Consider the following 14,992-nt stretch of genomic DNA (forward strand, 5'->3'; position numbering starts at 1 on the left):
GCCTTGTAATTTTTTGTCATGTTTCCTGACTCTACCTTGCACTTTGGCCTTGGAGTAAATTTCTTGTTATGTTTTGACAATTAGGGAAAACTTGTCAGAAATTCTCATGGACTTAGAATAATTTCTCTGTCAGTTTCTACTTTTCGACCAGTTCAAAGAGAAATTTGAGAGCTCATTCAGTCTTGTGGACTTAGAATAATTTCCCCTCAGTTTCTACTTTTCAACTAATTTTGGGAGAAACCTGAAAGCTATTTAGTCTTAAAGACTTAGAATAATTTCACCCTTAATTTCTACTTTTCAACTAGTTTTGGAGAAGTCTGAGAGCTCATTCAATCTTATGGACTTAGAATAATTTCTTTCTTAGTTTTTACTTTTCGACTAATTTTGAGAGAAATATGAGAGTTTTTTAATCTTGTGGACTTAGAATAATTTCACCCTCAATTTCTTCTTTTCAACCAATTTCTCCCTTCATTCTATGACTTGAAAAATCCTCAAAAACTCCTCGAAAGACTATTTTTTTTTTTTACAAAGAATGAGACTTATCATGACCTTTCAAAACTAGTCAAAATGTGATCTTTTTCTCGATGAAGGTTGAGGCTCTCATCGGGGTCTTCCAAATCTCCTCAAAGTGTAGCCTTTTCAGCACAGAATGAGACTCTTCTCTATATCCTTCAAAACTTCTTGAAAAGTAGTTATCCCGACAGAATTTAAGGACATAGATATTTTTCCAAGTCCATGGTTTGTCAGAGTGTGGGGGGCAAGGTTTCTTGATTTTAGTCGAAAGACATAGTTATTTTCTACCACGAAAAGTCTAGTAGAGACCTTTCTAACTTAGAAAATTTTTCTTTCCACAAATAAAGGTTATCAAATTTGTTTCAATTTTTCTATGATACTATTTTCAAACATTTTAATTACTTTATCTTATTATGAAAATTTTAAAACAAATTTCTTAAATTAATTCCAATGACAATTTTTTTTTAATTTTCAAAAGCTTGCGAATATTTATGACTACTATTATTTTATTTTGTACTTAATTCGATAAGTTTTTTTAATATAGCTCATTATATAAAATTTTATGAACAACTTTAAAGTATGATGACTCATACAAAATAGTATTTAATAATAGGTTAATTAAGATGTGTTTCTAAAAAAACTAAATTTATGGAAAAAGTTTTAACGGAAAAAAAAATTATATTGAGTAAGCAATTATTTAAACTATACACTTCAAATATTAATTTTTATTATACAAAAAAGGCTTGTCACATAAAAGTTTATATTCTCTTACAAATGATATTAACAAAATTTTTAACAATAATGTCTGCATGAATTTGCTTAACAAATTCAAATACTTTCAAAGACTTCTTTAATAGCTTGATTCTTACATATTACAATCTTCATTGTTGATCCCTTGCCCGTATTTTGGTTCTTAAACTAATTGTTTTCTCATAATTTGGGTATCTCATTTGATAAAATTTTCATGTATATTGTTAAATATGAAATAAGAAGTTATCATATAATCTCCACTGTCCATCCCTCCTTGTGATAAAACCCATGCAGAGACATGCATAGAAACCTTAATTGAGTTATTTTTCTTTCACATGGTAAATTTTTTATATAATTACCAATGACACATATAAAGGTTTTTGTTTAGATTTATAACTTAAAATGTTAAGAAGTTAAAATTTAGTCTTTATCGTCAACTCTCTTTCCATTAGTTTTAGGTGTTATTCTGACAAATTTTATGCATCAACTTCAAGATTCTCAACAGGTGATCGTTGAACTTTCCAAGTCTTAAGAATAGAGGGCGAATTAGAAAAAAAGGAGAATTGAAAAACATATTTCATATTTTGCTTAAGCCGTAGTATTTTCGCTTAATCTATATTGGTTATAATGGAAATGTTTATTTACCTTGATATTCGTTTAAGCTAATATTCACTATTAGAGCTATTATTATACTATATTTCACGACTTAAGTAGTTTATGTCTTGCTTAGGCGAATTACTTCTAGTGAGTTTTTTTTTTTTATATAATTTTTGCTTAAGTGAAAAAATGTTGCTTAAGCGAAAGTTGCAACATTTGTGCAACGTAGAAATGACTATTATATAGGAAGAACATGAAAAATATCTAAAGGACATTAAATAATGTATCAATACAAAACCTCATTTTCATGATAAATTATGGCTGTAATCTAACATAACATTCAACATTCAATTAATTCAAAAATTATTTTTTATTATGTATTCAAACTACGTTTGAATGAGCATTTAGATGCATATTTTCTTAAAATAAGATTAGAAGATCCAAAATACACAAAGGTAAAGAAGAGAAAATATAACATACAAAGTTTTAAAGATAAAAGACGATAATAGATTTTTAAAATATAAAATAAAAGATTTTGAAGGTTCAAAGAAAAATTTTGAAACTTGTATTATTAAATTATAGATAAAAAATTTGAACTGTTTATAAATTTTAAAATATATTTAATAGTTTAAAATTAATTACTTACTCATGAGTTACTTACCTTACTATGGTCATGTTAGTTAGCCAATAAAATATTAATATCTTAAAAATATAATGAGTGGTGATAGCATTTGCAAATCGAATATGGGAAAGCTCTTGCAACAATGAGTGCCCTGGAGTTGTCTAACTAAAGTAAGAAAGTTTTAGCATTCCGAGCGACAATGTCGCACATTGAAAACAAAGTTTTAGCATGTATGGACGTTGGTTCCACTAAAGAATGAGGTATATAGTGCTGATGTGAGCTACATGACGTCAGGTTTAATTTGTCACCGTAAACTCGTGTGTATTATCCTTAAACCTAATTTAAGTATCTAATAATAAAAAATCATTTTTTACGTTAAATTATAGAAAATTTCATAAATGTTTTTATTTTTAATGAAAATTATTATTAATTATTAAAATTCAGTTATACTGAAATTGATAAAAAAATTTGTCCTGATAAATTAAAATTGAATAACAGATTGAAAATAAAATTTATCAAAAATTATTTTAAGCTAAATTGAAAATTATGGAAGAGAAGAATTAATAATATTTTATTTTTAATTTTTAATTTTTAATTAATACTTTTAAAACACTAATTAACATTTTTTAGATGTTTTCTTTTTTTATTTAGTGTTGAAATTTTGAGTTAGTTTGAAATTCCACCGTAGAGCAATCTGACTAAAAAAAATAAAAGTAATTAAGAATGATGATATAATTTCTTAAAATAAATTTATATTAATTTTATTATTAAATTAATTTAATAACCCTGTATATAAATAAATATAAATGTTTCACATTTTGAATATATTTTTTCTGAATATTTTAAATTAAATATTAAGATAATTATAATATGATTAAAAAATTGTAAAAAAAATAATTTTAAATTTGAATACTAATAAATTTAGTTGTATTAAATATTTAGAAGAAAAAATTTATCACCTATAATAATTTTATTTGACTCAAACAAAATTAAGGTAAAATTTAATATACCCTCTTTTGTAATTAAAAGAGTTTGGTACTATTTCTTATATGTAGAACAATCATGATTAAAATTGTCTAAAAAATATTAAAATTACTTTACTTTACTTGTAGGATGATTGAAGCTAAGCCTTAGACCAGTATTGTTTGGGGTGCTTACCACTAAACAAGCAATTGTGAATTTTTGTTTAGCAATATGCTTGATGGATTTGTGTATTTTCATTTGAAACTGATGTGTTTTGTATCTTGTTTTGTCTTTATATATATATAGGCTAGAAATCTTCTTACACGGGTGGTGTAAGTCTATAAATTCTTATACTAAATTTAAACTTTTTATTTAACTTACATCTAACAGGTTATAATTTATTATTTTATTGGCCATTAGGTGTAAGTTAAATGAAAAGTTTATATTAGGTATAAGAGTTTTTAAACTTACACTGGTAAGAAGATCATTCTCCATATATATATATAAGAATTATAATATTATTTGTGATTTAATGTGAAATCAGCGTAACTTGCAAACCCTTATATACCTACAGAGTTAGGGTTAGGTTTTATTTTAATCTTACACTCAAGATTTAGAGTAAGTTTTAAATCTGCAGAAAGGTGCGGGATAGGTCATGGAGAAGTCAAACTTACACCTATCTGACCTGTTGTTATCCCTAAACTAAAGTCATTATTGTTTTGTAAAAGATCACTTTTTTTTTCTATATTCAATACGATAAATTTGTAATTTCTATAGACACATATTAAGAGATTCATATTTTAATTTAAATATATAAATAAAAACAAATGACATTAATATTTTTTAGTAAATAATTAGTGTAAAGCACAAAAAAAATTAAAAAAACAAATTTATTGCATTAAAACTACAAAAATATAATAATTTTTAAAATAAATTTTACTATTATTAATTTCTTAAATATTTTTTTAAATTATTAGTTAAAATTAAAAAGCACCACAGTAGTGCCCCTGCATCAAAAGGGGGAAAAATAGTGCTCTATATAAAGGAAAAAAACATTGAAAAAAAAAGGAGCAGAAATTCAGAGAGAAAAAAAATTTAAAGTAAAGAAAAAAAAACTTAAAATTACACCATATTTTAAGTTTACAGTACAAACACTTTTCTGTTTGTACAAATGAAAAACATGAACGAGTAAAGGGATTGTACCTTAAATTGACAGTGCCCTTTAATCTCTTTACATCGCAATCACAAATTGACATAAATATTTGCCTTTCCTTTCAGTATAATCTGTTGAAAGGTCTGCGAACTCTAACTTACTGTTTCGTTGGGTTAGAAACTAGTTAGGGTGGAAATACAAAAACGTTTTTCATAAGTTAGTTGAAGAGATAAAACAGAGGAAATAGTTATAAAAACACGTGGAGTATAGGAAAAAAACACGAGACAAGTTGTTAAAATAATAAAACCGTTTAATTATTTATCAACCTATCATTATATTTAAAATTTATTAAAAAATGCTATGCAGATCTATTTTATTTTCTTTTATTTTTAATTGAACAAAATAATTAATAAGAAATTATATATATATATATATATATATATATTTTATTTTATTTTCAAACACATCCCACGAAGAATAATGTCCATCTAACTATATAAACATTAAATTAAGCCAATTCATCGTAACAACGTTAATTAAATGAATCATATGCACAAGTTAGGGACAGTTTGCTTTACTTTTTACTCTTAAGAAAGAGAACAAAAGAAGGAATATATATATATATATATATATATATTTGATTTATTATTTTTGATGGGTAGAGAGGGAGTTAAAGTATCGTTTTATTAAATTTTAGTTTCTCTTCAAAATTGAAGTAATTTACAAAAGAACATGTGAGAAAGTGAGTATTTGGATAACACAAACTTGTAATTTAGTTAGAAGTTTGTAAATTTATTGACTTGCTCAATGAATTAGTAGAATTTTTTAATAAAAAAATATAGCTTGTAAAAAAAAACTTTTAAGAAATTACGTGAAGTAGTGTTTAGTTTTTAAAATTAACTAATAATAATTTCTTTATCATTTATATCCTTATTTTTTTAAAAATAATTTATATATATACATACAATAATTACATATCTTTTTTAATTAGTTAATATATTGTAATTTGTAATGCAAATAATTTTATCAAATAACTACATTGAGTTAAATTGGTTTAATTGGAAGCAAATTCTTACTGTTTTTTTGGGAGGAACCAATTTAACTCTACTTTGAAAGTTTGACTGATCTAATAGAAACAATAAATTTAGAAGATATGGCCAAAGGTAAGGGCAAGACACAGCCCCACCACCATCCCAATCACTAAACTTTGATCAGTAGCATCTAATAATAGTATCTTTGCTTTTCTAAAAGACACCAACGATTCCAAGCAACTGACAACTATTATATGAGAAGCATTCCTCTTTTCATGGAATGAGTGTTTTGTGCTGTTGAAGTTGAGCAACAGCAATTAATCTTCTAATATTAAACATGGAGAACAACCCTAACTCATCCAGAAATATTGATAGAAAATTCATTGAGAGGAACAGAAGAAATCAAATGAAAACTCTCTACCGCAAGCTCAACTCACTTGTGCCTCATCAAAGCTCAAGGGTTTTTTCCCTCTTTCCCTTTCTTCTGTTAGCTCCTTATATATATAATGTACACGACCAAAGCTATTATCTAGTAAGTACTATTAATTTGACACATAATTATTATTACCCGTTGTTTGAATCTGTTGCAGGATCCTATTTCACTGCCGGATCAGCTAGAAGAAGCCACAAATTACATAAAGAAACTACAGATGAATTTGGAGAAAATGAAGGATAAGAAGATCATGCTACTTGGAATTGAAAAGCCAAATATGAGAGTGAATGGAGGAAAGACCACTGTGGGGTTGAAATCTCCACGAATTGAGATCCAACAAATGGGTTCAGCCTTAGAAGTTGTTCTAGTAACTGGGTTGGATTCTCAGTTCATGTTCAGTGAATCCATTCGTGTTCTTTATGAAGAAGGAGTAGATGTTGTTAATGCTAGTTATAAAGTCGTTGAAGATCTAGTTTTCCATTCAATACACTGTCAGGTGAGTTATAAAATCTCTTGATCTTTTTCTTTTGTGTCTTATACATGTAACTCTGGTTGAATTGTTTAGGTAAGGGAGTCTACAAGTGGAGCTGCAAGGATATCTGAGAGACTAGAGAACTTTATCTATGATTCTAGTTCTAGCTAAAATGCATTCTAAAGTGTAATATGGGTATGCCTTATTTCGGTGGAAATTTAAATATGAATATTTTAGCCCGTAAGCAAATTCATATCTCTGTTTCTTGCCCCTATGATTCATGAAAAATTGTCTCATTTTAGTATGCTTTCTTTGTTGCACAACATATATAGACACACTTTATACTTATTAAGTGAACCAAAAAAATCGAGTTATATTATTCTTACATCCACTTTATTCATCTTATGCCACATGTTTTTCTCATTCTTTCCTATCTTTTCTTAATTGTGAAGGAAAAAGATATAAAAAAGTGTTGTGGAAATAAAATTTTTCCTCGAAGATATATACCATTTAAGTCATATGTGACAGCAACTTACAAAAATGCAATAAGAATGGCCGGTTGAGATCTTGTCGTTCTACAAATGTGAGCATATAGCTTTCGGTCCCTATTATTTAGTGTCGTTTAGATTCTGCTTTTTCTTGCTTTCAGTGGCAAAATCGGATGGAAAAGGTGCTTAATTTATTATATAGTTAGGGTTACCCCTCTTCCTGTTTCAGATAGGATAAAATATTCAGTTTGGAGGAATAAAATATGAACATAAAAGGAAACAGAAGGAATGAAAATTGACAATGAATCTAATCACGAAGCATGGATTCATTAGCTATAGCTTTTCGTTTGGACCAGTGACAAATTCCTTTTTCTTTTTTTCTCCCTGTGATTTGTTCTCTATTTTTATTTTATTTCGCAATAATGACTTTCTCCCCCAATTAATGAGGTTTTTCTTTTTTATTGTATTAGAAACATGAGGTGTTGATTTACTCCTTTGCACATTCAACTTCATGCGGTTATATTACTTGAAGATGAAAGGATAATTGAAAGATTTTTCTATCTGGAAAATGGAAAAAAAAATTGAAAGATTTTATACATCCAAGAAATAGGTCAATTTAATTTTCTTGTTTAGGGTATAGAATTTGGAAAAATTCACGACGTCCCTCTAAGTTATAAAATATTTTTTTTATTGACAAATAATTGAGTTTTATTATTATTTTTTTTTATAATAATAAGATTATGTTTAGATAGAAAAATTTTAAATTACTAGATTATATGTATTTGACTACTAAGAAAATACATTTTAGAATTTTAGTTTAAGAATTTGTACGTTAAGTACAAGAAATTTTAAACACGTCTTTAAAGCTAATTTATAATGTCATCTTTATGTTTAATTTTTTGTAATTATCATCTATAATTTTTCTAATACTTAATATACCTTTTAATCATGTCTTATTATTAATGTAAAATTCTCTAAAATTCTAATTTTTTGTCAAAAACATAACCTAATGGACAATAATCAGTGAAGATAATAAATATACCCCCAAATCATTACCTAAAATAGTGGAACTCAAGTTAGAGGAGCTAGATTTCTATAGCTTGAATTTGACATCATTTCATACTTCTCTTTGTCATGCCTTACCCACTGCATGTTAATGAAAATCGATTTCAATGCTAACTATTACAAACTTTCTTCTTTGAATTTTGCGAGTTTTCTCATCCACTTTGATGGGTCTTCTTGTTGCTGCCAAGGCTATGAAGACACTCTCATCATAAAGTGCCTAACATTTTATAAATGGTGGCAAATGGCGAAATAAACTTAGGCATCCACATTTGTATTACTATGTAATGATTGAACATCATCCATCGTCCTTCTTTTATTATTTTCTCTTGATTAATTTCACAATCAAATTTGACTATAAAAAAGTTGTCTCTTTTGAAGTCTTTTAAAAATCTCCAACTATTCCTAAGACTTTATCACCATACCATCTTCCCTTATTTTGCATAAGTCATTGATGTCGCAACCGGGGTCACGACGGGACGGCAATGACAAGGAGTCGCTACCAAAGTTTATTAAAGAAAACATTAAAAAAAATTTAATTAAAATAAAATCTTCGAAACTAAATTTGGGTTCGGGAGTCGTTTACGTGTAATAAAGGTATTAGCACCTTACGACTTCTGTTGGTTAAAACAGTTACCTTCTAATTAATTATGCAAAATTTTATTTTAACTTTAAAAACATTTATTTCACTCTAAAAGAAACTAATTAATATTTTTTTTCTTATTTTTAAATTTGTTATTATTATTATTTTTAGATTTATTTCTAATTTTTACAAATTTTTTGAGAGATTTTAATTTTATTTTTTAAAATGAGGAAATATAATAAAAATTATTTGAATTAAAGGAATGAGTTATTTGTAAAAATATTATTCTTTTTTTTCATTTTTTGTATTAAAGAAATATATAGTAAAAAAACTTATCTTAACACTTCATTTTTTATTTTCTATTTTCTATTTTTTAAAATAAAATAAAAATTTCTTTTTTTAATTTTTATAAAAAAAAATGTGCTAGAAATTAATCTTAGTTTAAAACAATTTTAAAAATATTTTGAACCTGAAAAAACATTTTAAAAAAAGTTAGACTTGACAGGTCAGGTTCCCGCTCCTACGTATCCTCCGTGTGTAACGTAGGAATCAAAACTACACGTAGTTCTTTTTCGAAAATTATGTTTTGAATAAGTTTCAAAGATTTTCTTTCTTTCTTTTTTTTGTAAAAAAAAAAACTTGATTTTTCTTTATTATTATCATTTTTAAGTAAATCTACTCCTGCACAGGGTTCAAATTAGCACACGGCTACTTAATAAATCCTTACGATTCAAGTAAGGTTGAAGATGGATCCTCCACTCTATCAAAATTACTTGGCCGTTGCATGGATTCAAAAGACTCATTTTTTATAATAATGCAAAATTGATATACCTTTTAATATGAGATTTTTGCACGCAAAAAAAAGAAACAAACGAGAGACATACAAAACAAATAAACAAATACAAGAGCAAACAAAAATGATGAGTAAATAACTCTTATTCAATTTAGGAAATAAGTTTTTCTTTAGGTTAGGATATGCAAAGAAATTAGGGGTTTTAGAATTTATGAAAAGAAATAATTTTTAAGATTTGGAAAAATTAAATTTTTATAATTTGCAAAATTGTTAGGGTTGAAAAAAATAGTTTGTTTTAGACCTTGCAATAAAATTGAATGATTTTGGGTTAGAAAAACAAATATTATTTTTAGGGTTTGCAAAAAAAAGGTAATACTCGGAGTTAAAAAAAAAATTAATTTTCAAGGATTTGAATTTTATTTTTAGGGTTTGACTAAGGGTTTTTAGGGTTAAAAGAACATTAGGGTTTTTAGGTTTACGAAAAAAAGAGGGTTTATCATTAAAAAATGGTTGTTGGAGAAAAATTAGATTCTTTAGGATTTTGCAAAAGGAATGATTTTTGGGGTAGAAAAAAAGTTTTTTTTTTTTTTTTACAAAATGAACAAATATTTCATGTAAAAAAAATTGGGATTTGCAGAAAGAAAAATTTTAGAGGTAAAAGAAAAATTAAAAATTTTGTAGGTTTATAAGAAAAGAAAAGGTTTTTAGGTTAGATAAACTAGAATTTGTAAGAGGAAAAACTTTTAATACAAACAAAAAAAAAAGCACATGAAGATATGATGAGTAAAAGAAAAAAGGAACAATAAAAGAAAAAGGAAATAGTAGTTCTTACCGAATGATAAAGAGAAGTGAATTATATTTTTGTTGACTCATTTGTTATGACTCAGAGTTTTTGAGTCGACTTTTCCTTCAACCTTCTAGATATGTTCTTTCCAATTGATCTCTAGGACTATGCTTTAACTCTCAGTTGATTTCTTTTTAACTCTTTCCTTTTTCTCTCTGTTTCTCGAGCTCTCTCTCTTGAATATTCTCTTTCTCTTCGTTTCCTGAGCTTTCTCTCTTGAATTCTCTCTGTGCTCTCAAAGTATCTCCGTAAAGAAAATAAAATGTGTCCATCTCAAAGTCCCCTCCTCTGAAAACCTAAGCTTTCTATTTATAGGCATTTTCTAAAACGCTAGATCCTAATAAAGGCTCCCTTATTTTTCGATGAGTAGTAATCAGTTTTTTTTTCTTTTTTATCCATTTTCTTAAAAATCTACTAACTACTTTGACTATTTCTAAATCTAATTTTACATTTAAAAATTAAAAATTTAAATTTAAATTTTAAATTAGTTTTTTTTATCTATTTTCTTAACCTCTTAAAAAAATTATTATATTTGATTTTTTATTTTAAAATTTATTTTTAACAAGGACTTAGATAAAATTGGGTATTCACAATTGAAAACAACATCATCAATTACCATCTTTAGCTTGAGGCAGTTAGCATCTTCATATTTAATTCTTACTAGATTTTCCTTGAACAAGTTTGACTTTTGACAAGTAGGAATAGACTGTTTATGTTTCATAATATATCTTGAAGACGTTATTTTGAAGATTGATGGGAGAGGAAAATAAAAGGTATGAAAGGTAATAGAAGAAAGTAGAAGGGAGGAAAAAAGAATGTTAATAAAAAAAATTTGATAAGATATAATCTCTCGTATTTTTAAAATATTTAGAAATTAGTCCTTACTACTAACTATGTTTTATTAAGTGATGAACTTGATAATAGAAGTTCAAGTTATATTTGTCATGTCATTATTATTTTAATATTATATTATATAAAAGCTAATATTTGAAGGACAAAAAAGTTCTTAGTCAACCTCTTTCCTTTTTTTCTCCAGCATTGTATTACACAAAAAAAAAAGAATGTTATTCACCTTTTGCAAACTCCTCGTGCCTATGCCGCTCCTTCTACCTTCACCACCTCTACTATAATGACAACTTGGACGACGAATGATTCACCATCTTCCTCCCTTCTTAACTTCTCTTCTCTCTATCCCTCCACATTTAGGACTCTGATGGCAACTTTTTCCTCATCGAAGCCACATTCCACCTCCCTTACTTGCTAAAACCTAATACCTCCTTCAATTGCATTTTCCTCCACTCCAATAACCTTTATATTGTTTCCAAAACCCTTCTTCTTTCTCTTTCTCTCCCTAATTCTCTCTAATTCATTGTTGATTCTCCCTTTCAATCCTTTTCCTCTAATCCTATCCAACATGCCATTAAGAACTACATTAAGGATTACCTTAAAAAGGCATGGAAGAACATGTATTGGGTTAGGGTTCCCATGTTGGTGGCATAAGTTTTGAAGCACGAGTCATGCTTTATTTCCTTAATAGTGATGAGGTTCGAAAGGTTGGAGAAGCTGTTGGAGAGGAGAATGAGTGAGAAATTGATAATTGTTTCGATAAAAATGTCAAGGAACTTTCAAGTTAGAGTGAGAAAAAGGGGTATTTGAAGGCTGTTTAGAGGGCAAGTGTACTAATCGAGAAGTAATAAAGAGTTTTTAAATTAAGTTCTTAAAATATCATCCCACAAGGATTGATTTTTAATTATTAAGAATTTTTTAATTCAATTATTTGAGCTTCAAAGATACGAGATTAATCAAAACAAGAGTTTATAAAATTAATTCTAAAAACTAGAATAAAGAACACAATGCACGTCTTGATTGAACTTATCAAAGAGGAACCTAGGGCATATGTGTTTTCTCATTCAATCCTTTATGTTATTTTTCTATTTAAATCTAAATTCGATTTACTTGTGATTACCAATCATTTGTATAAATACTATTAATACCCAATGATTATGCAAGATATCAATTTAAGAAAGCTTAAGAAACCTATGAACTTGTTAATTTAATACTGATTGGAAGAGAAAGATTAATTTGATCCACTTAATCCTTTGTCTCGTTAAAGATTAATTTGATCCACTTAATCCTTTATCTCGTTTTATCCTATAGATCTATTAACTAATTGAGGTACAGTCGTCTGATGATATAATTAATTAGGATTAAGAAGGAAGCGCAATGGGATAAAATCTAATCACAAAATAGAAATCAAATTTAGATTCAAACATCAAAACTCCATAAATTCATGAATAATAGTTTTCATAGCCTTAGTTATGGACTTAGTTACTCATGTTAAAGGAAAGAACTAAAACAATCATAAACAAAGCCATAATTAAAAAAAATAGCAAACTAGAGTGTGTGATGAGTTTTCAATCTTCAAGTACGATTGCTCGAAACTCCAAGTCCTGCCAAAAGTATGCCAAAAATTTCGTGCAAGAGAGATGAGATGAGAGGTGTATCTGATAAGTCTATAATTAGGCCCTCTTTTATAGCCCGTATATTCATATTCGATCTTTATTTTATTTGAGTTTTACACTAATTTATTTGTTAATTGTGCAGTTTTGTATAAAGAAGCCACAAGTATATTTTGGGCGCATTTTGGGCCCAAATTGATAGAAGATTAGAGCTTTGCAGCAGTCAGCATGCCCAGCCCCTTTAAACAAGCACGAGGTGCTTCAAGCCCATGTACGGTCGTGCTTAAGGCCTTGCATGGCCGTGCTTATCTGTGGAAAGCCCAATAATGAAGAGTTTTTAGGGTTTTCAAACCCTATTAAAGGAAGACCTGATGCACCATTGAAGATATCTTTGACACACCGTTGTTTGACATCTTGGCTTTTGCTCTGGAATACATCTTTCATCTCGTCTTTCTTGCACGGGATCCTTGGCACATGCTTGGCGAGACTTGGAGCTTCAAGCGACCGTACTTGAAGACTGGAAACTCATCACACTCTAGTTTTTCTATTTCTTTTCTTTATGGCTTTATTCATGAATGTTTTAGTTCTTTTCTTTAGCATGAGTAACTAAGTCCATAGTTAGGGCTAACTAAGTCCATAGTTAGGGCTATGAGAACTATTGTTTATGAATTTATGGGATTTTGATGTTTGAATCTTAATTTGATTTCCGTTATGTGATTAGATTTTATCCTATTGCGCTTCTTTCTTAATCCTAATTAATTATATCGTCAAGCGACTGTACCTCGGTTAATTAATAGATCTATAGGGTAAAACGAGACAAAGGATTAGGTGGACCAAACCAATCTTTCTCTTCTAATCGTTATTAAATTAACAAGTTCATAGGTTCCTTAAGCTTTCTTAAATTGATGTCTTGCATGACCATTGGGGATGTTAATTTAGAGAAAAGAATATTAATATTGCATGACCAATGGGTATTAATAGTATTTGTATGAATGATTGGTAATCACAAGGAAATCGGATTTAGAGTTAAACAGAAAAATAACATAAAGGATTGAATGAGAAAACCAATATGTCCTAGATTCCTCTCCGATAAGTTTAACCAAGACGTGCATTGTATTTCTTGCTCTTAGTTTTATAATTGATTTTATAAATTCTTGTTTTTAATTAATCTTGTATCGTTGAAGCTTAAACAATTAAATTAGGAAATTCTTAGTAATTGAAAAATAATCCTTGTGGGATGATATTTCAAAAACTTAATTTAAGAACCCTTTATTACTTCTCGATGGGTACACTTGCCCTCCAAACAAGTTTTTGGCGCCATTGCTGGTGATTGCTTTTTCAATATTAAGAAAATCTAAAATTTAATTGATTTGAGCAATTTGTGTTTTACTTTATTTTAGTACTAGAGTGTGAGATGAGTTTTCAATCTTCAAGTACGATTGCTCGAAGCTCCAAGTCCTGCCAAGAGTATGCCAAAAATTTCGTGCAAAAGAGATGAAATGAGAGGTGTATCGCCAAAGACAAGATATAAAACGGTCCTCACAAGATGCCTGAGGTTTCTCTTTTATAGGATTTGAAAATCTTAAAAACTCTTCATAATTGGGGTTCCGCATATGAGTACGGTCGTGCAAGGCCTTAAGCATGACCGTGCATGGGCTCGAAGTACCTATGTACTTGTTGAAAGTGTTTGGGCGTGCTAATTGTTGCAAAATTCTAATCTTCCATCAATTTAAGCCTAAAATGCACCCAAATTTCACTTGCGGCCTCTTTATACCAAACTGCACAATTAATATATAAATTAGTATAAACTACGAATAAAATAAAGGTGAATTATGAATATATGAGCTGTAAACAATGCCTAATTAAAGACTTATCAAAAGCATAATTGGGAATAAAGATAACTTGTGGGTTAGATATGATGTATCAATGTAGGAAGCATATGGAGTTCTTTTGTGGCATAGTTATGGAAAGAGAACACTAGGAAAGCGTTTAAGAAAAGTTTGGAGAACACTTCTAAAGGTTACTTCTAATTCTTTTAAGTACATGAGATTGATGCATTGTCACATAAAAAAGAGAAGATGATTTTTTTTCAAATATTAACTTTTAGATAATAAAATATTAAAAATATGACAAGATAGTGATGAATTAAATTTTCATAATATAGATATCACTTAATAAAATTTAATCGACAATATAAACTAATTTCAAATATTAAAAAAATAAATTTTA

The 14,992-nt window shown here is 27.9% G+C and overlaps 1 protein-coding gene across 1 annotated transcript; it reads left to right on the plus strand.

Moving 5' to 3' along the window:
* The first annotated feature begins 5,897 nt into the window (after positions 1-5,897).
* On the plus strand, positions 5,898-6,763 carry LOC113853115 (transcription factor bHLH162). Its single transcript, XM_027483569.1, has 3 exons — positions 5,898-6,089; positions 6,220-6,558; positions 6,628-6,763. The coding sequence occupies exons 1-3, from the start codon at positions 5,967-5,969 to the stop codon at positions 6,703-6,705; spliced, it is 540 nt and encodes a 179-aa protein (XP_027339370.1). The 5' UTR covers positions 5,898-5,966; the 3' UTR covers positions 6,706-6,763.
* Positions 6,764-14,992: the final 8,229 nt, after the last annotated feature.

Source organism: Abrus precatorius, unplaced genomic scaffold, assembly GCF_003935025.1.
Source record: "Abrus precatorius isolate BTA unplaced genomic scaffold, Abrus_2018 Scaffold10, whole genome shotgun sequence".
Lineage (NCBI taxonomy): Eukaryota > Viridiplantae > Streptophyta > Magnoliopsida > Fabales > Fabaceae > Abrus > Abrus precatorius.

Excerpts from the sequence above, each read along its gene's own strand:
- LOC113853115 (XM_027483569.1), top strand. The coding sequence starts at position 5,967 with ATGGAGAACAACCCTAACTCATCCAGAAATATTGATAGAAAATTCATT. Across the intron at positions 6,090-6,219 it reads TGCCTCATCAAAGCTCAAGG|GATCCTATTTCACTGCCGGA; the intron begins GTTTTTTCCCTC and ends AATCTGTTGCAG. Across the intron at positions 6,559-6,627 it reads TCCATTCAATACACTGTCAG|GTAAGGGAGTCTACAAGTGG; the intron begins GTGAGTTATAAA and ends TGAATTGTTTAG.